The 23,259-nt window shown below is 43.9% G+C and overlaps 1 protein-coding gene across 1 annotated transcript in view; it reads left to right on the forward strand.

The window, feature by feature from the left end:
- The first annotated feature begins 211 nt into the window (after nt 1-211).
- The window catches only part of LRRC1 (leucine rich repeat containing 1), a 104,122-nt gene continuing 81,074 nt past the window's right edge, over nt 212-23,259 (forward strand). The window contains exons 1-2 of the mRNA XM_086744380.1: nt 212-723; nt 15,997-16,114. Of these exons, the coding sequence (XP_086600506.1) occupies nt 565-723; nt 15,997-16,114 (277 nt within the window). The 5' untranslated portion in view covers nt 212-564. The remainder of the gene's footprint in view (nt 724-15,996; nt 16,115-23,259) is intronic.

Raw genomic sequence — 23,259 nt, forward strand, 5'->3', positions numbered from 1 at the left:
AGCCCGGCCCCAGCTGCCCCCGGGCCTTGTGGGGGAGAGATGTGCCGGTGCCCGGCCGGGCAGACGGCGGGATGGGGCGGGGCGGCGGGGCCCAGCCCCGCTGATGTCAGCCGGGACGGGGGAGGAGGGGAGGGAGAGGAGGGAGGGGGAGCGGCCGCGGCCGCCCGTGTTCCGGGTCAGGCGCGGGAATGCGCGGCGGCCGGCGGCGGGAGCAGCGCTGCGCCCAACGCCCCGCCGTGCCCCTGCGGGGAGGGCAGCGGCCCGCCCAGGAGCAGTAAGGGGGCGACCCCCGCCCCGCTCCGGCTCCCGCCCATTGTTCTCCCAGGGCCGCCGCGCTCGCCCGGGGCCGCTTCCCGCCGCCGGCGCCGGCGCGCTGGATGCGGGTTGTCGCCGCCGGCTCCCTGGGACCCGCGCTGCGCGGCGGCGGAGCGGGGCAGCGGCTCCAGCGGCCGGCGGGGAGGAAGAAGAGGAGGAGGAGGAAGAGGAGGGGGCGGCGGTGAGCGGCGGCGCCGCCCGCCCCGCGGCCCCCGGGCCCCCCTCCGCTTCACCCCCCCCGGCGGGGCGATGTTCCACTGCATCCCCCTGTGGCGGTGCAACCGCCATGTGGAGTCCATCGACAAGCGGCACTGCTCGCTGGCCGCCGTGCCCGAGGAGATCTACCGCTACAGCCGCAGCCTGGAGGAGCTCCTGCTGGACGCCAACCAGCTCCGCGAGCTGCCCAAGGTGAGCGGGGGGACGCGGGGCGGAGGTGAAACCTTCCCGGCAGGTGCCCGCCGAGTGCACCCGGCCCCGGCCGCCGGGCTCGCCCGCCCCCGGGCCGCGATGCGAGGGCCTCCCGGCCACGGTGGGCACCGCACGGGGCGGCCGGGACCCTCCCTCCGTGGCAGCAGCCCCGGGAGGTGAAGGGAGAAGCCGGAGCCGGGGGTTGGCGTGGAGCACTTCTCCGTAGTTGGGCGGTTAAGGAGCCGTCGCGGGCAAAACCCGGAGCTCCGCGTCTCCGGTTGGGGGGGCCGCGGGGGGGTGGTTAGGGCCGGAGTCACAAGATGTGAATATATGTCGTGATTAACATTCACGTCATCGGAATTACGAGACCTTGGAGGGCATTAAACCCTCCCCCTTTTTCCCCTTTCGCTAGATACTATCTGCGCTGCACATGGGGGAAAACCAAAACCCTCTGGCAGACAGCAGCGTTCCCGTTTCTGCCTTCCACTCCGGGAAACTTCGTCACGCGAAACGCATTTCTTTTTCTCGGTGTCAGTCCCACACAGTTCTCAGTGTTCTTGCGTGAAACACGTAGCCAGATTGTTGTGCATCATACTTTTTTGGTAGTATGGTTCAAAGGTGACTTTACCTCCAGTTTAACCTGGTTTTGAGACGTCGAGGGGGGTACCTGCTGGCTGGCACTTGCTGATTTTGCCAGAAATCACTCACTCAGAGTGATTCCAGCCAGGCACTGTGCGACCCCGCGGATGCAGAGCGAGTGGGACGTGTGCTCCGCTTCTGACTTGATGAACCGGGGGCATTTCTCATGGTTTCCTCCTCTGGACCCCTCAAAAGCCTTTGTGAGTTGTGGTTGGTGGAGTTCGGCGCTGGAGGGGAGGCGTTATCTGGAAGCTGCTGTTTGAAAGTGAACTGCTAACTTGGAATCCAAGAAACCGAACTCACTAGCCAGAGACATTTTCAAAAGCACCTTTGTTTCTACCTGAATCAAAGTTGGTCTGTTCATACCAGAAGCTAAACAGGCTTACTTTTCTTTTTTAAAACTCAGTTCTCTCACATAAACGTTTTTTTTTTTCTTTTTTTTTTTTTTCACTCTAGGTGGTAAGAGGAATCGTGTGGGAGAGGTTTTCCTGTAGACAGTAGTAAAAGATGTTTGGTTGAACTGATGTATTAAATTTGGCTTTTTCTTTTGAAAATCCTAGGCACAGGTTTGCATCTTGTTGTGACTGAGCTCTTTATCCTTCTGAAGCAGAACAAAACTGGTTTACGTAGCCTCTGTGTGGGTGCTGTTTTCACTTCCAGTGGTTTCTACTGGCTTTGTGCACAGACCAGACTCAGGAGTCTCTTTGTACTGGACTTCTCTTCTTAGTGTTGACTTTCAGGCTTGTACACTTCTTATTGCAGGGACACTGTGAATGTGCTTGTGACTGAAATCCCATTGAGAGCTATGTCTCTCTGTGGTGTGGTGGGTTTTTTTTTGTGTTTTTTTTTTTTTTTAATAATAAATCTCCCAGAAACTGGTTGCTGTGTACAAATGTAAACAGTGATGTTCATGGTATTATATGGTATTTATTTCTGTAAATGGAGTGCAACTATTCATTGTTTTTCCCCTTCCTTGAATTGCAATAGATGAAATAGCCCCTTTTTTTTTTGTCTTGTGATGGCTAAAAAGACAAAATACCACTTCTTCCCATTACATACATTTGAGTACTTATTAAATTCAATACATGTAAAAAGTATCTGTAGAGGGTAGAAAAAAAAAAAACAAAACTCACTTGGGCTCACTGGGATTGCAGTGGAATCAAACAAAAAAGTTAGAAGTTTTTTTTTTTTTAAATGTGCATGGATCAGATTACAGGAGTGCTGAAATATACTGTAGGAATACGTTTGTGGGTTTTTAGCCGGACTGGGAGGAAACCAATGAAATACAACCACAGAGACATACTTGTAGTATCTGTCCTGAGTACTTTTGTGCCTTGTCAGCAATGCAGGAAGGCATTTTTATTAGGGCTTCCTGCATGGACCTATGAACTTTCCTTGTCAGTTCCTTATTAATGTTTTCTGATAAATGGAACACAGTGCCATCATCTCAGAGAAGTGTTGAGTCTGTAGGCGTTTCAGGTATAATGCAGCTGCAGTCCTGGATGTGAAACTAATCTGTTGAAGCTGGAAATGGATGGGACGAGCCTCGTTTAAAAGTGTTACCAGCACATAGTTTTAAAAGTTCTGCTATAGGAATCTGACTGAGGAGAAGCGTGGAAGATCTCTCTTTGGAAGGTAGCTACAGGGTACACTGTTCATTCCCTTTTATATTAAAAGGGTGATGTTGACGCAAGCTACAGGTACAGAACTGGAAATAAGTACAAAAAGCAGAGGGGTACACCATAAGTCTTGCAGGGAAAACATGAAGGAAATCATCAGGGTGTATAATTAACAAACTGTTAGGTCAGCATAGATCTCAGTGGCCGTTACACCCTTAATCTAGTGTAATGCATTGTATAAGTCTTACCTTAGCCGGAGTTTCCTCTCTTTATACATAAAGGCAGTAACACAAAGTCAAACTGGTTTTGGGCTCAGGAGACTTGTTTGAGTCTCAGTGGCTGGCTAGTTAGATCCCCTTCCCCCCCTCCCCCCCATACGTGGTGAAGTCCTGAAGTTTGTAGTGATCTGTGCTGATTCCTGGTGAATCATCTGTAGGCTGTGCTGATGCTGTAATATATCCTGTAACACCAATAAGGTGTTTGTGTCACTGGGATGGTTGTGATCCTCCTTAGGAAATTGCTGCTGTGAAGGCTCACCTTGAAATAGTGGAGAATCGCCCTGTAGACTCTGTGACTTGTAGCAGAAATTGCAATAGTCGGATGGACGAGGAAGACCCCAACTCTTCTGCCCTGTTCTTCGTTCTACGCACTGGTAGTTCAGACCTTCTCTTCCCACTGTGGGCAAGCATGGTCTGAAATGGCTATTACAGCAGGCGGAGGTCTTGTGATATTTCTCTGAAACCAAGTAGATAATTGGTGAGTTATTTTTCCCCTGCTTGGCCATGCGGCAGGTCTGAGACACCCATGATGGTTTCATCTTCAGACATCTGATTTCCTTCCACTTGCACAATTTTTTTTGTCCCTTCAAAGGTCAAACTTTCTGAGGCAGATAAAGTTCAGCATGTGGCATGTCGGAATACATGGACTCGCTGCACTTTTCTCAGGTTGATGGGGCAACTTGTGTTGGATGTGCGTGCTTCTCTCCTTCTCCTCTGTTTCTCCCCTCCCACATTTCTATTAAGTAGCAATGAAGGGTGTTCTTTGGTTGGTTTGCTCTAACACACCAATGAAATAATACACTCTAATACACCCCAAAACCTTCATTTTGAGATACAGAAGTAGTCTTAGGCTTTGAGTAATCTGCAGTCTTTTCTAGCATACTGAAAACCTCTATTATTCTAGAGGACAGTAGAGCATGGTGTATATTAGGGTACTACCGAAAGAACCCAAACAAAACAAACACACACAAAAATCCCCTCAAAAGGCAGAAGACAACTTCAAGAATTGCTGTCGCATCTCAATGGGAAAGGACTAGCAGAAAGACCCAGCAGTATTTGCCGCTTTGTACGTTATGAGAGTCATCTGAAGTATCCTGAGGAGAGGAGAAACAAGAAGTACACTTGAATTATGTTGAAATAATTATTTTGTTGGTTTTGTTTTTGTTGTGTTCATTGACCAAAATATATGGTAGAATTCTTCACCTCTTTCTACAAGGACGTTTTCCAGCTGAACCCTTGCTACCCCTCTCCAAGAAGCAGAGGGAGATGTCTTTGCCCCCATTATGAGCAAAGACATCTCCCCTTGTTTGCTCCCTTGTGCGTTAATGTATATGTGGACCAGGAAAAGAACAGGCTAACTTGGTTTCTCTGACCTCCTTTTCCCTACAAATATGTTTTTTTTCCTAAGCTATACATTTCCCTGTTCCCTTCTCCGTTTACATGATGCTTGTGCTTATGTTGACAGCGAGTGTTACCGCTGGTGTCTCAGACTCCTTGCCCTGCGTGTTCATACTTTCCCATCCTTCCCTGTCTTTAATGTCCTAGGATCTTACTTACCTCCTCTGATCTGAACAGCTCTGTCTGCCTTGTGTTTCTGATTCTTTACTTCCTCTCTTGTCTCTTCTGTGACAAATTCTTGGGTGACCTTGCAGACATTTTTTTTTTTTCTTTTATTGGCACTCTACTCTTTCCCCTTCCTTTCTGCTGCCTCCCAGGTTCCCTCTTCTGCTCTTGCTCTTCCTGCAGGATGAGCCAGCCTGGTGGGATGTGCTGGAGGAGCAGGCTGTGTACTGTTAAGTTGCTGGTGGTTTTCCACAATATTGACGTCTCTCTAGCCTTTCTTGGCAGATGTGACTGTTCTCCCACAGAACAGCAATTTCTAGCTGTCAGCATGCTTCTCACCACTTCTGCTTTACAAGACAAATGAAAGAGCTGCACCCTCCAGTCTCAAAAGGAAGGGCTTTGTGTAGGGCCAGTGGCAGAGCATGGCTCTTAACTTGCTCAAATAATTCCTCTTCCTGTGCTGGATCCTAAGTGCCTTCCATTTAGTATTTGGTGTATCTGATTTGATTGGAAAAAAAAAAAAAGCATAGTGTATGGTCACCATTGTAAACACAGCAACCTAAAAATGTAGTTTTGGTGTGGTTTTTTTTTTTTTTTTTTCCTCTAAACCTGAAGCATTTTTATTTCAAGTGAAAACGTGAAGCCTTTTTCAACTCAAGCTGTAATGTGTAGTATATCATTTGCTACACGTCAGAAGCTATACTTCACCAAAGAGCAGGCTTTCTGGCAAATTGCTTTGATAGAAGAAAATAACACATTCTGCCTGATGCATTTCAATAGCTACTCTAATGAAAAGCATCGGATAAAAATAAAATGCTTTCAATTCTATAGATCAGCCTGTAGTTGATTAAATGTTATTTCCTACTCCTATACTTTAGAATTTAAGGGCCAGTACATCCTGTCAACTTAATTTCTCTGTGCATGAAACATGGAATTGGCAGTACAAAACTGAATCTCTGCATAATTTTTTTCCCAATGCTTTGTAAAGGAAAAAAAAAACGTGGATTTTTTAAAAAGCTTTGAATGCAGTATTGTATTTTGTCTATTATATTAGATCACTAACATTCTTTGCATTGGTGGGTGGTGGAAATAGCTTGTAACTCTTGTTTTACTGCTGTTTTGTCTTGCTGCTGCTCAGTTGTTCTACTCAAAGGGTAAAGACCACTTTCCTGTGAGACTTCTTTTAGGTTTTTTTATATGAAAACTCCAATGGCAAAAAAATTAATTTAGAATTTTATGTATACACGTAGCTTAGCTTAAAAGTTTACTGAACTCTTTTTTTTTTTTCTTTCCTCTCTTTTGGAGATGATTTTTATGTGGTGTTTGTAAACCTAATCTGCTGCAACTCTGAATCATTTCACTTCTCTGAGCTTACAGATTGTATCTGTCAACTGTATTTTTTCTTCTTGGTGTTATACCCTAAAACCTCTCTGTAGAGTTCTTTGACTGATGTGAGACCCCTTCCCTGAGAGACCTGGTTAAACCCTGGCCCCCTGCCGTGCCCCGGTTCCTGTGTTACAGAACCCAAAGGTGTGCTGCCTCTTGGCATTCGGCTTAGGCAGTGCCTGTGTCTCTTTGTTATGTGTGGTGTTGAAATCCAGGGTGCTGTTATCATACCGAAATCTTGTGAAAGCTCCTCAAGAAAAAGTCCCTCTGTTCTTCCCATACCACACCTCTTTCTCAGAACGAAAAAGCCTTTTAGACTAAATTTCACTCTTCTGCCATAGTTTCTCCTGTTATGCAACCATAAGCCTGAAAGACGCTTGGTCGATGGCCAAGTAATCTGCTGTGGAAAGAGATGGTATCATGCTATACCTGTCTTTACATTTGTGCTTTTGGGTTGTAACCGTCCCTTCTTAAGATGTAAATATCTAGAAGCTTTATTTCCTGTTTTCAAATTTGTAGATCTCATTGGGATCACAGAAACCTGGTGGGTCTCTCACATGACTGGGGTGCTGCGATGGGTGAATGCAGGGTCTTTAAGAAGGGCTGTCCAGGAAGGGAAGTACAAGGAGTTGCCCTTCCTGTGAGGCAGCGGCAGGGCTATGTCAAGCTTTGTTGTGGAATGGATGATGGGCCAGCTCGGGGCAGGATGGGATTAGTGGGTGACATTGTTTTGGGTGTCTGCTGTAGACTGCCTGATCAGGAAGAAGTTGTACATGATGCCTTCTTCAGATAACTAGAAGAAGCCTCACGTTCAAAGGCCCAGGTCCTCATCTGGGTCCTGAACCACCCTGATTTCTACTGGAAGGACAACATAACAAGGCATATGCAATCCTGGAGTTTTCTGGAGTGCATTGATGACTTCCTAACACAGATAATCAAGGAGTCAATGGACAGAGGTGCTCTGTTGGGCCTCGTAAACAGGAAAGGACAGGTTGAGATGTGAAGGTCAGGGTTGCAGTGGTTGTAGTGACTGTGAGATCATGCAGTTCAGGATCCTGAGAGGAGGGAACAGGGGAAAAAGCAGCGTCACAACCCTAGACTTCAGGAAACTGACTTTGGCAGGTTCAGGGATCTGCTTGGAGGTGGTTGATAAGAAAGGTGTTCATACTGCCATTCAGAAGGACCTGGACAGGCTGGAGAAATGGGCAGAGAGGAACCTCGTGAAGCTCAGTAAAGAGAAATACAAAGAACTTGCATATGCCTGGGGAGGAATAACCCCATTCTCCAGTATGAGCTGGGGACCAACCATCTGGAAAGCAACTTAGGGAAAAAAAAAGGCCCTGGGTGACCTACCGGACAAGCTGACTGTGAGCCAGCAATGCTCCAGGCTAATGGTGTCCTGGGCTGCATTAGCAAAAGTATTGCCGGCAGGTGATCTTTCTCCTCTGGCCAGCACTGGGGGAAGCACACCTGAAATGCTGTGTCTGGTGCTGGGCTTCCCAGAAGAAGAGAGTCATGGGCATACTGGACTGAGTCCTGCAAAGGCCCACGAAGATGGTTAAGTGCTTGGAGTATCTGTCACAGGGGAAGGGGCTGAAAGAGCTGTGATAGTTTAGCCTGGAGAAGAAAAAGGCCCAGAGGATCTTACTGGTGTACATAAATACCTGATGGGAGGCTGTAAAGAAGACAGAGCAAAGCTCTTCTCAGTAGTGCCATGTGGCTTTGTAAAAGGCAATGGGCACAGAGTGAAAAAGGAAATTCAATCTGAAATAAGAAAACACCTTATTTTTATTTTTATTTTTTTTTTAATTTTTATTGTGAGGGTGGTCAAAACAGTGGCACAGGTTGCCCAGAGAGGTTGTGGAGTCTCCATGTTTGGAGATGCTCACCATCTGACTAGACGTGGTCCCAGGAGACCAGCTCTAGGTGTCTCGTGCTTTGAGTGGGAGGTTTGGACTGTATCATCTCCAGAGGTCACTTCCAACCTCAGCTGTTCTGTACAGGGTGTATCAAGGATTTCACCTGTCTTTAGCTTTGATGTTTTTAATGATGCAAGCAGAATTGCCATGTTTTTCAGTTTACTCACCCTCAAAGGTTTAATTGCCTTTGGCTTTTAACATTGATAGTGTAATGGTGTTTTTGCACATCTTGCTGTAAATCCTTGAAGACATATGATTTGACCAAGCATGTACTTCCAGTTGATACCAGAGAGAGAGCTATGCAACGGTGTGAAACTGAAGTGGACTATATGCGCAAACCAAAGGTAGTTTTACTGAAAGGTTCAATTTTTTTTTTTTTCTTTTGAGTATAACAAATGCTATGTAAAATACTTTCTAAGAACACCTGCAACTTTACAACAATGTCTTGAGAATACTTGCCTCTTGTAAAAACCTTTTGTGAGCATAGTCTATTACTCCTGGTGTGCCACACATGCTTGAATTATCAAAATAATTAATGGTTTGTGGAGAAGCAACGCTGGATCCTTACTTTAACATCCCTCTAAATATAAAACACTGTACTGAAGGCTCCAAGCAAGTTTGTTACCAGATAAATATCTCTAGTTTTTCTGCTAGCTTCCAGATTCTTCTGTTGTATTGCTTAAGATTTGAAGAAAATACTTTTTGACATGAAATTTGAAAGACTGATCAGAGCAGAGGGAGAACTTTGTCCGCTTTGGAGTCTGATTTCCCTGTTAATGCATCTAAGATTGTTCAGACGATTTTGAAATCTGCTTGGTTTGAAATATTTTCTAATGGCAGGTTTGGGTTTTTTTTGTTCGTGGTTTTCTTTTTTTTTTTTACTCCCAACATCTCACCTAGTAACAGATGAATTCTGCTGGTTTTTTACCTCAGCTGGAAAGAAGGTAGTTAGGTGGTGATGTTTCAATATTTGTAAATATGGTTTTTGTTTGGTTTTTTTTTTCCCCCCCTCCTGTAAGGGCTGTATTGTTGTAGTAAATTGGTAGCATGTCCTTCTTTGTGTGATGTACACAGATAAGGTTTGTGGGCAGAGATTATACTATACATCTGTAGCTCTAAAATAAATTTTGTGATTATATGTAGACTTATTTTTCTAATTATAACAGTTGGTCTAAAAAAAGATGTTACCTCCTGCCAGCAATCTTGTGTATTGGGAAAATGCATGCTGCAGATTCATTAGTGAGATTAAATGTGGGGTTTTTTTGTTTGTTTGTTTCTCCAAATGGCAAATGCATTTATCTGCAGTGGATCCATATTTTGTTGTAGCAGATATTTTCTGGACTCTCTTAAAGGTGTAGACACTCCCTCCCACCACTGTCCTCTAACAGCTATGGCATCAAATGCTCTTTAATCTTTCTTACCTCTGCTTAGTCGACATAAAAAAGAAGGTAAATCCTTGCCTGTCAGGAAACTAGTTCAATGCATCACTCGGTAGAGCAGCATTTTGATTCAGTGCTGCAGTGGGTTGGTTTTTGAGAGTGGACAGCCCCCTGTTCATTTTTTTTTTTTTAAAATAGATGGTAACAACTGAGAGTAGGACCTGGAACTGGCCCGCTGTTGACTGTAGTTCAGAAAATGGCAGGTGCTTGGAAGATAGGGACCAGAAACAGAGGGAGTAGATGTTGAAGGCTGGCTTCAGTGAGGCATCAGTTATCATTTTTGCTCTGTCTCCTGTGAACCCTTCTCCCACAACCCTTCTGTCTGGCTGATCCTGCCTATTGGGCTTTAAAGCATCTGTAGGAGGAGATGTGCCCATCTTTCATTAATACTTTCTCTTGTTGTGAAATCTAGTAATTTTATTAATGTTTTGTACGGATTCCTGCTTGACTGTCTGTCCCTATGCCATCTTCTATTATTATTCATAACGACAAACTTGGTGCTAGGATGCTGCAAGACCAAGGTACAGCTTCAACATGTTCTATGACCGTGGTTTGGGTGTGTGAAACAATCTTTCGCTGTGCTAAAAAAACTGTAGCGGTTCTGTTTTTGCCATGAAACATGTGAAGACAGGATTAGAGGCCTCAGCTGCGTGGAACAGTTATCCATTTGCCAGCTTGCCACCTATCAAGCGGGCAGAGGTCTGCGTACCACGGTCCATCACCGGCTGCTGCTGCATCTCCTCGTGGCTTGAGAGGAAATCCAGTCGCTGCTTCCAGTAATGCTTTGATACAGTCACCAGCTGCATGATGACTCCTCTGTGCTGTGAATTAGTCCCTGCCCTCAGAAACCCTTTCAGTGTCTCAGTACCATCTTTGAAAATTGAAGTGTGTTTGACCCAAAGGGACACAAAGGGATCCACGTTTGTGAAACCCTGATCCCCTCACCAGGTGTCCCTGCTTGCAGGTCAAAGCAGATGGAGTGACTTGAGGGATCTTGATTCCGATAGCAGGTTTTGTGGGAGATGCTAAGTTGATAGCTCCTGTACCAGAGTTCACTGGAGTCTGCTGGGAGCTCATTACATGCTTCGTGAATCCAGAGTGAGATCCGGCTTCCTCAGTGTTTCATTGTGCAGCTAGTTAGGATGTGCATCTAGAGGAAGGTGCACATGTTCAGTGCTCTTGCTGATTTTCCTCAGTGCTTCTGCTACTGATGGGTTTCTCAGGGATGGATTTTAAGATGGTGATGTACAGGATTGCACCCTAGAAAGAGGTTTTTGCTTACAAGTTAGTTGTGGCTTTCAACTGGGGGTGCCTTGCGGCTTGAGCAGAGGGCAGGGTGTGTTACAACTTGCCATGAGTGTAAGTGTGGCCGTGGTTCCCATGGACTCCAGGCCAGTATGTCCAGGGGCTGACTTTGGAGTAGAAGCAGTGGCTGAAATCCCACCAGTTGGTTAGTGTGGGGTATGGAAGTGTCCTGTCCTCTTGGAATCCTTAGCACCGTGTGTCCCATATGGATGGTCTTTCAAAGAGTTGACTATTGATGACTTCTAGAAAAGGAGATGGGGAAGGAACAAAGAAAAGCTTGCGCTTCCCTCTCCGCCTTTGCCCTTCTGACAAAGAGGGGGAATGTGTTTGTACGTGTGCCTGCAGGACAGCCAGTTGTTAAACACATCCCTAGAAAGCAGAACGCTGGAAGTCGGTGCTACTTCTGCCTTACGTGGTTTAATCCTTGTTCTCCTTGTAGCGTCCTGACCACCAAGCAGCATGTTCACCAAAAAAGAGGTTGGGCTTCCTCTGCTCTCTTGTGGAAGCCATGCAATGGTGCAGACAAAAACTCCCCAACTTCCAGGGGCCAAAGCAAGTGATTCTGTAGTCTAGTGATGGAGGACCTTGTTGGGGAGCTGGAGCAGATTGTGTTAGCTGTGCTGGGAGGTTATTTCAGGGATTTGATGCCTTATCTTGTTGACTTCTTCATTTAAATTGCAGCTTCTTCTGTTTACCTGAAGAAGGTCCTTTTTCCAGAGTCTTTCTGAGGCAGTGTGAAAAGGGTGGGGGGAAAGATTGATTGCAATTTCCCTTATCTGGTGGCTGAAGGAGGACATGTAGCTGATGAATGAATAAATAAAGTGAAGGCTTCCCCCATTGATTCTTGTTTACAATGTAGGAGAAGAAAATGGAGCCCGAAGTAAGATTTGAAGCAGGAATGCGATTAGGAGTTAAACGATGTTTAAATTACTGTGTGTTGCTTTTTTCATTCTAAAGCGCAGATGTCCTTTAGCTGGTCAGTTACAGTTTTGGAAAATGGGTAAAATAAATATAGATGGTTTTTAAGAAACAGGACCTAGTAATGTACTGTGTCTTGGTAGTTTATTTAATTCCTGTTTGAATGTAATACTGTAATTTCCTGCAGAAGCCTTAAAGGCTGAGGCAGCGTGTGCTCATTGAAAATCCATATTGGTGTCTAAGGGAAACTTGACATGAGAGCAAGTACTCACAAATTTTTCAGCTTGTCAGCAACAGCTCAATTGCTTGCACCAAAAAAAAAAAAAAAAAAGCCCAACCCAAAAACCTCTCTTTATATCCTGTGTGAATATAACCCTGAAACTGAAGTTAATTTGCAGTTTTCTTCCTCCTCTTCCTCTCATTCTAATTCGCATTGCTCATGCTGGCCCATCTAGAAAATTAAGCAGTGGATTTCATAAAGGTTCTAATTTTAATTCTCTTTGCTGCTAGTAGTAGCCTTTTTATGGAAGTATTTTGCTTAACTCAGTAAGCATTTAGTTATGCCAAATGGGTTTGGAGTGTGACATCTCTAGCACTGGCAAGGCTCTAGCAGTCAGATGTTGCTCCTTCCCTTAAACAGCATTAGCTACAAGTAGGTCTTTGTGACCTCCTGTGTTTTTTATTTAAATTGCCTTTTGTTTTCATCTATTTCCATTTTATATTTTTTTCCCCATGAGGAAAGGTGCTGAAGCATTCAGGCAAGATTCTCAGGCATGAATGTTTTTTGTTGCAGGAGTGAACCATTGAAAGAAAGCCAGAGACTTGTGTTGCTTTGGCCATTTTCACAGGAGAAAATCTTGAGTTTTATCAGTCCTACTAGTTTGGCTTGGTTCTGTTAACTTTTAGTTCTAGAATTGAGTGCCAGCTTTAGTGGTGGTATTCTTTAAAAAAAGAAAAAAAAGGTATGAAAAATGAAGACTGTGGGATCACACTGCCTGTTTATACTTTTCAGTGAGTCACGCACTTTCTCTTTATTTTTTTTTTTTCTTCCGTTGTCTGACATCGACCCAATTTTGTCAGCATGAAGATTTTAAAAAAAATATATGGCTGGGCGGAGGAGAGAGGCTTGGTTAGTTTTCCAGTGCAAGAAGGGTTCTGTTCAAGATGTGTGTTCTTAGAAAATCTGTATAAGAGAAACCTCTATAAATTCTTTGATAGCAAGCAAAGCTTCAGTTGAAGGTTGGGAATTGCCACTACATAGAAGTTGTAGGCGTCTTTACTGCTGATGCTCATGGAAGTATTTGTCTCATTGAAGCACTATTAATTAGGCTGGCTAAACTAAGCAGCATTAAAAGCGTTGCCAAGATACTCGTAGAGATGTCGGGTCTGTAATCAAAACCTGCTGTTACAGCATGCTGGGTGGATGTGCTGCTCTGGCCAGCAACTCACTGCACTTTGGTTCGTGTTGGAGCTTTTCAAATAGGGGCTGAACTGTGTCTGATAGATCGAATTAGGAACATGTTTCTGGTTGGCATATATTTAAGAAACTACAAATATTTTTTTATATATGCACACACACATATATTTACATTTGTTGAACTTTATTCAGTAAGCTCTTAACTCTTAAAATAAATACGGCAAAAAGGAGGTGCTTGCCTCTCCAGGAGTCCTTTAGAGTACTAATGATGTGCCTTGGATAAAGGAAGAATAGTTACTCAACTGGGAGTAGGATGTACTAAACATGCAAGAGTGATTGAGTTCTGTAGTTTAAAGGAAAAAAACCAAGAAGTTCAAAGAAATGTCATTCACCTAACTGCAGTTTCTGATTTTTATCTAGGAAATGGTGTCATTCATTAAAAGGTGTTATGCAAACTAGAAATAAAGCTCCCAGTTCATTTTTTCTTTTAAGTAGTCAGTTAAATATTGTGTAATTTTGTTTGTTGCACACATGTGCTCTGCACATTTAATAAATATATACAGCACTGACACGTGGTGCGGTGAGGGCCCTCAAACCCTCCTAGGGATGCCTAGGTCTTAATAGCTTTTTGATGACCTTTCTGTCTTTTAACTGCGTAGCCTCTGTCTTTTCTCACTTGCCATTGTCGAGCGTCTCTGGCAAGAACAACTGTTGCTTACGAGAAGATTTGTAGTAGAACATCAATATTTGTATCTGTCATATAGTTTAGCAGCTACACACTGGCTGAGGAACACTTTTTGGCAAGTATTTGTTTTGGACGTTGTTAGGACAGATTGGGATCTCATCTATGGAGTGTACTCCTGCTGTGTTTTCACAAAAGTGTCTTTAAGTGCTTTTCTAAGCTTCTGATGGATTCTTGGTTTAGTCATACTAATAAATATTTAGCAAGAAAGATGCGTTTGTTTTAGAAGATAAAAAATATGTTAATGATATGAAAATGTAGTTATGGATCTTGTGAAGACAAAAAAGGATTACAAAAACATCTGAGGCTATTTTAATTGTAATATATGCTTTAGGGAGCTAGAAATGTGGAATTGTAAAGGTTTTTTTTAACTTCCTCGTACAGTTCCAACTCTTATCAAAGGCCTTTAGTACTTGTGAGGGAAGAAGTGCCATTCTGACTCAAAAAATGCCTCTGAATTTTTGCATTCAGATCTGGCACATCTTTTGTCTGCTGATGTGTTTACAAGCTTTTTAAAGTTCTCTCTCCTTTTTATTCCCTAAAACAAAACCATGTTTTTGAGGGAAAACACATTCATTCCAGTTGTGTTTTATTTTTCTGTGATGAGGAACAACAATGTATATTGAAAGATTGGTGCTGAGGTTGCAAAACCTTGCAGTTAAAACCTGATTTATGATCTTGGGTGTAAGACACTCAAAATAAGATCGAAAACCTGTATCATAATGCAGATTCATAAGACTGTGCTTTTACCCTGTGTGCTAGTAAGAGGCCTGTCTTACTGCCTCTTTTTGTTTCAATCTAAGATATAATTGAATGGCATTCCCAGCACACACTCCAGCACCCAAGTAAAATAAAATAATAAAAAGCCCCTGGTGCTAATTTCCAAGAAAAGGATTGCAGGTGATTAAATGTAAGCAGATATCCCAAACTTACTGGCATCTTCCAGTTACCCTGAAGGGCAAAACCAACAAGGGTGCAGGCATGCATGCATGCTGTGAGGGGCTGAGATGCACAGGTTCTGACTGCAGGGCAAAAACGCCTGTGTGCTCTGGGGACACAAAACTCGCTTGAAATACGAGGAGTGCGGTCAGTTACGGTCAAAACAACTTTATATACAAGTCATTTAACTCTGCAGAGATCCTCACCGCTAGAGTTACTCTTGTTCAAAGGCCTGCCTGGAAAAGAGGAAAGCTGTGGTGAGATAAGGACTCCCCAACTTTCATATGGGTGCCTGCATCTTAATAGATTTTTAATGACCATTTTGTCTTTTGATCACCAGCTGCTCCCAGCGCCTGGGGTTGACCTGACTTGCAGCTTGGCTTGTCTGCTTCGATGGTTGATTTGTCTTGGGGGCAGCCAGAGCTTCTAAGCCCATAGGTGAGCGCAAGGGAAAGTCAGCGTCCTGTCTGCCCTACATGCCCATGTCCTCACTGTAGAGACAGGGCTGGATTGGGTTCCTCTTCCAGCTGGGAAGACCTGGGGTTGCGTGTATGCCACCCAACTTTCATTAGTCCTTCTGAAACTGGGCCATGGAGTGGAGGATGTACGTGGTTGGAAAGAAAGTCTTCTCGAGGGAGGCTGGCTCTGTAACCTAGTTGGTTGTGGTGCTCGCTGGTGAAGAAGACCTTGGCAGCCCTTCTCTGTGGGTTTTCTGGATCATGCTTTAGAAGTGTCTCTCTGCATTATCTTCCTAATGAGCCCTGGTGTGTAATTAGGATGCTTTTAATTACCCTACTGGATAACCTCACCTCATTAACGGTTTTGAAGCAAGCACTCTGGATTTTGCTAGCATCTATCTGCTGTGATCCTGTGTGCAAGCTTTACAGATTTTTTTTTTTTTTTTAAAATAAATTTTTTGTTTCAGGTAAAACACAGATTATACTCTGCATATAAAAATTAAAATGTTCATTCTCATACATAACTGATTTTAAGAAATAACTCTAGCTGAAATTTTGAAAGTGGCTTCCAGTTATTGTTTATCATTTATTGTGCTTATATGTGAATTACTTGAATATTTTCTGACATGGATTTTTTTTTTCTTCTTTCAGCCTTTCTTCCAACTTGTGAAGTTACGGAAACTTGGACTTAGTGATAATGAAATCCAGCGACTCCCTCCAGAAATAGCGAATTTCATGCAGCTGGTGGAACTTGATTTGTCTCGAAATGGTAATCTCCAATGTTCATTTGTTTGATTCTATACCATCCTATGACATGGTCTATAAAACTAGGTTAGTAGGGTTTTCCTGTCTCTGAAGTTGCTATCTATGTCCTGCAGAATGCTTTTCTGTGTAATTAATGGATTTGCCTGTAGCTCTAGACAAGGAGGGGGAAAGAGCAGAGCAGAGCTGGTGGTGGAAATACAGAACTACAGTCAAGCGTTATTTTATTACTGCTTTTCTAAGAGCCTGCTTTATTTTCCAATTTAAAGAATGCTTTATGTCATATTTTTATATGTGTGTCTGTCACAATGCTGATTTTTTTTTCCACAAGCTCTCTGAAATGCCTAGAATATAAGAAGAAAAAAAAAAAAAAAGAGGTTGAAAGGAAAAAGCTGCTTTCTATCCGAAAAAGGTTGCCTATAAGTTAGAAGTCCAGTTCTTTATCTCTGATCTTTTCTCTACCTGTGACTAGCAAGAGGCAGATTGCTGGTATTTCTAGTTGTCCTCCTAGAAGAGGAGTCAGTCTCTTTGTCACCTGCAGAGATAAATTCAGAAAAGGATGCTGGGAGAAAACTGTCTTTTAAAATTACGTTGTTGGAAACCACATGGGTGGTTGTAATGTTTGCTGCTTATATTGTTCTGAGCTGTGGTGGAGTGAAAACACTTTTTTTTTTTTTTTGTGGCCTGGTGAACTTACCAGTTCTGCAAGAAGTTCAGGTGCTGGTGGGTCACCTTTAAGCTGCCTTATGACCCAGTGATCTAGAAACAGCGAATCTGTGTTACCAAATTAGAGCAACTGTCAGCTATTTTTGCCTCCTTATATGCAGTGAATATGCACAAAGTGCTCTCTGAGGTGTGATGGATGGGATCAGAGAGAGCAAGGTTGCATAACCTTGTAAATCAGTGAGGGATATAACTGAATATGAAAGAGAAGAAATAGTGTAATGGGGAGCTTTTTTTTCTTTACGATTTAACTTCACACTGACCCTTTGCTGCTGAAGAATATTCAGTGGCCATGTGACCTTCATGTAACTATCTGAAATTTACATTTTTCTTGTATTTGGTTGGTGCTTTTAATGTCATCTTTATCTGATAATATAATTGATGAAGTGTAATGAGCCTCCGGGCAGTTACTGAAAAATTTCTGTGAACCATATCATTTTATGCACATTTGCAAAACCTTCTAAGAGAAGAAAAATGGAAAAAACCCACATCTGAGAGACAGAAGAAACACATTAGTTAAAACACTTTAGAAATACACAAGCATGAATTCACAGAGTATTTTGGCTACTGAGTTTGGCTGAGTTGGGTGCTGTCTGTGACAGATCTTGTACAAAAGGAAACACTCTGTTGGCTCAGTAATTCTCTTTGCAAATGAATAACTAGCTGCAAAAGAGCTGGTGGATCAGAGCCATGTGAACTCTTGTCAGCCTGACTTGGAAGTTGGCTTGAGAGCTCCACTGTAATGAGAACAGATGGTGTGAACATTTATGGTTGGGTAGATGAATGTGTGTCATTAGAAGTTACTGCACAGGGAAGTGTTTTCTCAAGTGATGGGTTGGTCTAATGCAGGTAGTAGGGAGCAGTTGCTTTCCTATATCCAAGGTTCAGTGTTAATCACCTATTTTATTGCATTACTTTCTCCTCTCTGTGGTTCATTGCAGAAGGTGACTGATGCCACGTCCCTCTGCTTAATCATGTCACAGTTATTGCACGACTTGACTCTTCAAATGAAAAACGCACCGTGCAAGGTGATGCAGGGGGGCCACAGCAGAGGATGGCTGCTGTTACTTTCCACTGTTTGGTCGTGTTATTAAAAGGCAAAACACACACCATCTGGGATGCTGCAGGGGGAATTTTCACATAAGATTTGGAGATTTTTACAGTATTTTCATTTCTTAGCTTTGTATTTTCAACCCACCTTCAAATATGTCAGATTCTCAACCTGCCAAAGGTTTCTTCTGTTTGGTGGTTTGTACTCTCTTCAGTTTTTGTTTTTCTAACTACCAAAGTGCTTAGAAAAAAAAAATAAATAGAAACTCTCTGTATTCTTTTCAGGCGGAGAAAAACAGCCCAGCTTTTTAAAACGCAGTATGCTGCATGAATAGGAAAGTGTGATGGTGACATCTGAACTTGGGAAATAAGAGATCATTGTTCTGTGTTTTTTTGTTGTTTTAGCTGTCTGGTTCAGTGCACTAATTGCTTTCAGTTCTGGCCATTCTTTTTCCTCAAGAGCTTAAAACCGCAAATATAAATTAATTTAATGTTCTGTGTGCAGTAGCAGCCCTTTATATTTCAAACTCTCGTCACAGGAGGAGGAGGGAAGAGTTTTGAATAAACAAAGTGCTTCAGTTTCCCTTGTAAAAAAAGTAACATGTCTTCCTTTCTCATACTTTCTAATCCTTTGGTGAGCATATGATCTTTGAAGTTCCATGAAATGGTGAGTATATTGTGTGGCTGAAGCTGGGCACACTTCCAGGCTGCAGTGGCCGGCTGCATTTTGTGCAGCAGTGAGGTGTTGCATCTGGAGGTGGGATGGATCCCTCCAGACGGGATCTATCTCGTCTCTTCGGAGGTAGCTCTGGATGTCTGCGCAATGCGGTGTTACGTGCTGCATAAGTAGCCCTAGTTCCTAGGCACTCAGGAAAAGTGAACAGGGAGACTCTTAAGTCTGGCTTTCTTAAATTCCCAAGTGTTTTAAAATGCCTGCAACATGCTAGTATATGTTAAAAATAGGCTACGTAATTTATCCTCTAAGCAGTTTTTGGTTAATAGTTGAATCTATAAGTACCAGAATCCTTCTAAGTAAACTCAAAAATCTTTAGCAAATGTAAACTTGATACTCTCTGATCTTGGGTGTACATGAGAGAAGTCTGGGGAGGATAAAGGTGAGAGTCTTAGTGGTGCAGGAGGAGAAGGATTTGGGGAAGGCTAGGAGCCGTATAATCTTAAATTTTTCCTGGGTTATTTGCGTGTTGATGCTATTTCTTACTCTTCTGGTAAGACCATGTATTCATGCAGATTTCCTAGGAAGCATCCCCACCGTGCTTTTCTAGTCTGGCTGAGGCTGTTATTTGAGCAAAGGTTGAATGGATGAATCAGTGATGGGAATATCAGAGGGCAGGGAAGCTGTGCTAAGAAAACAGCTTAGTGATGGTGAACACTTTGAAGGTTATTTGGCAATGCAGTGTGTCTCTGCCTCTTGGTCTTAGGTTGTTTGGAAAGCTGATGTACTAGTTCTGAGGCTAAAGAAAACAGACTCATAGGATTTTGGCAGTGGATGCCTGAGCTTTTGAGCTGCTGGCAAAGCGTGTCTGAGACTCGGAGTACTCTTTGTAGCATCTTGTGAGATAGATGCTCAACTGCTGTGTGACTGAAACTACTGCTGGTTCCCTCAGACTCCCCAAGCTTGGCTGAATCTTTTCCTGGATTCTCACATCACTGGCGAATTCTGCAAGGACACCGGGTCACTGAAGTGTCCTTCCTTGACATCCTTAAAGTTTGGGTAGGGCTCCTGCGCTTTGCCTTGAGTTTCAGTGCAAGTCTTTGCTCTGCTTGGTGGAGGAGAGATTCTGCTCTAGGCACAGTCAGACGTGCCTGTGTGCTATTTGTTTTCCTGCAGCACTGGGTACAAATCTCTGGGACAAGTCTCAAAAGACCCTGTGATTCAGAAAAGAAGTGAAATCTCCAGAGGAAGACAGACACGCTCACATTTGTGCAGGTTTTTTCCCTGTGCCTCAGCTGGCACTTCATTAAGCTTCTCTCTCTCCCGAAGTGCATACAGCCTGTTTGAGATCCGTGGGAATGGCAGCAGGCTGCTGCGCATGCTGCTCATCCCGCAGAGGTTTTCTCCGCGGACTCTCTTCCCCCCTTTTTTCTTCTGCGCAGTCCCTGCAGGCTGGGTTCTTAGAGCTTAGGGCCCTGCCATCCCGGATTCGTTAAAATGTTAATGGTTTTTCTTGTTCTGTAGCTTCTTCCAGACAGGAGGGGTGATGCATAAAGTTTTTGGAGTTAATTTAGTGCATGCTGATATTTGGGATTTTGTATGCTATGTACATATGCTGTGTTCTTGCAGATGTGGTGCATTCCTTTTTAGTATCCCTCCTCTCCAGGAAGAGGGTTTTCTGTTTACCTTTAACAAGTATTAAATCCTGCGGATTCCACTGATATGTTTTTGTTACAATATTGCATGCTCCCTAAAATGCCCGGAAGGTGTTAATTTAATTGTAGTATTTTTGTTTTAAAGAAATTGCTACCCCTCACACACTTTCTCTTAACAAGTGTGGAAGTTTTTGTTTTTTTTTTTTCGTGTCCTATATCTTTTGTAGCCTTTAACAGATTGTCAGCAGCTTGTTTCATTCAGCGCTTTTAGAATAAGAAGAAAATGGCGCTTTCACGCTGTACAGTGGTTGTGGGTGTTAGGCGCTGAGGTGCCTTTCCTACCCTTCCCAGCTGCAGAAGTGCTGTTTGAGTTGTCCCACTGTCCACTCTGTTCTCGGATGAAGACTGACTCCAAGTTTCAAAACAGTGGAAAGGATGCAAGTGTGTTTGTAATGGGAGATTAAATGGATTTTGATAATCTTTGTAGGTGGATTATGCTGGTTCTGTTGCTGATTCTGCTCTTAGCAGAGCTGAGATCCATTGCTTTGTGAACGGAGGAGCAATGAGTTTGCTGTGGCATCTACTGAGGAAATCTGTGTGGGCAGATCTTGTTAGGTCATATTTGACTCTGCATGATGCTTGATACCAAAATTTCAATGCGGTTCTTTTCTTTGGTATCCAATAATACTGTTTGTTTATTGTGTACAGTTTCATACGTACCATAGAGATGGAATCTGGCTACGTGATATATCAGTTACTACCCATTTCTGTAGTTTCTGGTTAAACTGAGCCGTATTGATAGTTCTATTGTTCTGGACCCAAGTCTTGTGACATCAGGATATTCTCATTCCAAAATCCTTTCTCAACACAGTCGCCATGTTATGGCTAATATGCTGTCGTTTATGTGAAAATAATTACAGATTTCACAAAAATTAAATATGCTACTTCAGGATTGCTCTAGCAGTTGAGGTAGTTCCTGAGAAGCATCTCGGTAGTCACAGTGCTGCTGCTCTGCAAGGCTGATGGTCTGAGCAGTCCAAGATTTTGGAGGTCAGTCTTTGGTAGCCGTAGGCTGGTGTCCCAAATGCTCCATGAGTCTTACTTTTACCTTTTCCTTGCTTCCAGGATGGATTATAGATGCAGATTTTTTTTTTTTTTTTTTTTTTTTTTTTTAGTTATTGAGGTACTTTTATAAATCAACTATTCTACTTTTAGTTACAGGTGGTTTGATACTACTTTTTATTTGAAGTGTTTATTCTTTTTAGCTGCTTTACCACCTAAATAAAAGTATCTTTAGAGATCTTATGTCATCCTCAGGACATTGCATTCATTGTGTATTGTGTGATGGGCGTATTTTTTTTAACAAGTCATTTAAAGCTTCCTTAGAAGCTGCACACAGCAGCTGACCTGCAGAGCATCAGTCCGTGCTGCTGAAGAGCAGTGTGTGAAATCTTTGCTTCTCTCTCTGGGACATCAGCTCACTTATTTGTGTTGGTGCATGCACACCAGTGCTTTCTGCTATCTTTGAGTCTCAAGTACGTCTCAAAGACGTACTTCCCATCTGTACTGCAGGATGACCTGCTTTCTGCCCACAAAGTGGGTAAGTGTCCCCTTTTTCCTCTGCCCCATCGAAAGCAGGATAAGCAGTGTTTTCAAAGTAGAGATGCTGACAGAGGCAAGGCTTCACTTGTGTTCTGGTTTTGTTTAGTGAGGGGGGGCCTAAGGTGGTAGCTTCTGTAGGAAACTGCTAGAAGTCGCTCCCCTTTGTTCAGTGGACTTGGCTGGACCTAGGGCAGACCCGCTGCTGGCCAAGGGCCAAGCCAATTGGTAGCAGAATGTTCCCTGATAACGCCGCTGCGATAACGTATTTAAGAAGGGGAAAACAGGAAAAAAAAAAAAAGAGAGAAGATGTGAAGCAGCTGAGTTGGGGCAGAGAGGGGGAGGCGTGAGCCTTGTGGGCCTTGCAGGCCTCACCCTCTGGCCTCTCGCTGGGCAGCCGACTGGGCCCAACTTGGTCTGGCCCAGCTGCAAAAAGTGGAGAGGAGATGAAATGGATGATGTGAAGAGAACCTGAGAGGCATCTGCCAGCCTGTTGTGAACAATTTTTCTTGTGAGGAATGGTTGCAGATGCCAAGGTCAGTGAAGAAGGAGGGGGAAGAGTGATGTGGCTCCTGGCCAAGATTCCCCTGCAGCCTGTGGTGATGACCATGGTGGAGCAGGTTGTCCCCCTGCAGCCCATGGAGGTCCACAGAGGAGCAGAGATCCACCTGCAGCCCGTGGAGGACCCCACGCTGGGGCAGGCAGATGCCTGAAGGAGGCTGTGGCCTGTGGAGGGCCTGCGCTGGGGCAGCTGTTCTGAAGGGACTGCACTCCGTCGAAGAGAGAACCCACGCTGGAGCAGTTTCACGAAGGACTGTAGCCCGTGGGAGGGACCCCATGAAGAAGCAGAGGAGGAATGCGAGTTCTTCCCCCGACCGTGAAGCAGCAGTGTAAAACAATGCGTGATGAACTGACCGTAACCCCCATTCCCTCTTCCCCCCTGTGCCGCTTGAGGCGGGGGGAAGGTAGTAGAGATAAGCTTGGGAAGAGGGAGGGGTGGAGGGAGGTTATCTTGTTCCCTGTCTCATTATCTTGCTATTTTTAGAAATAAAGGATAGTTTTCCCCAAGTCGAGTCTGTTTTGCCTGTGACAGTAACTTTAAGGATTTCTCCCCATCTTTATCTCAAACCTCGAACCGTTTTTTCTTATATTATCTCCCCCTGTTCTTTCGGAGGGTGGGGGGAGTGAGAGAGAGACTGCATAGTCTGGTCTAGATCGGGGCTGAACTATGACAACTTGTTTCAGTTCAACCTGGGCTGGTGACCCAGCTATTTTACAGTGAGGACATAAGCTAATTAGGCAGAAGCACCGTGAATCTTCTGATCCTGTCTTGCAGCCCCACCTGGGCTCTGCTCTCACATCTAACAGCTGCTGCCTTTTGCCCTGTGCTTTCACCTCGGATCTGGCTGTCCCTCTGCTGCACTACAGCATATGAGCAGAGACCTCCTCCGT

Source organism: Chlamydotis macqueenii, chromosome 3 (genome assembly GCF_036417535.1).
Source record: "Chlamydotis macqueenii isolate bChlMac1 chromosome 3, bChlMac1.mat, whole genome shotgun sequence".
NCBI classification, from domain to species: Eukaryota; Metazoa; Chordata; class Aves; order Otidiformes; family Otididae; genus Chlamydotis; species Chlamydotis macqueenii.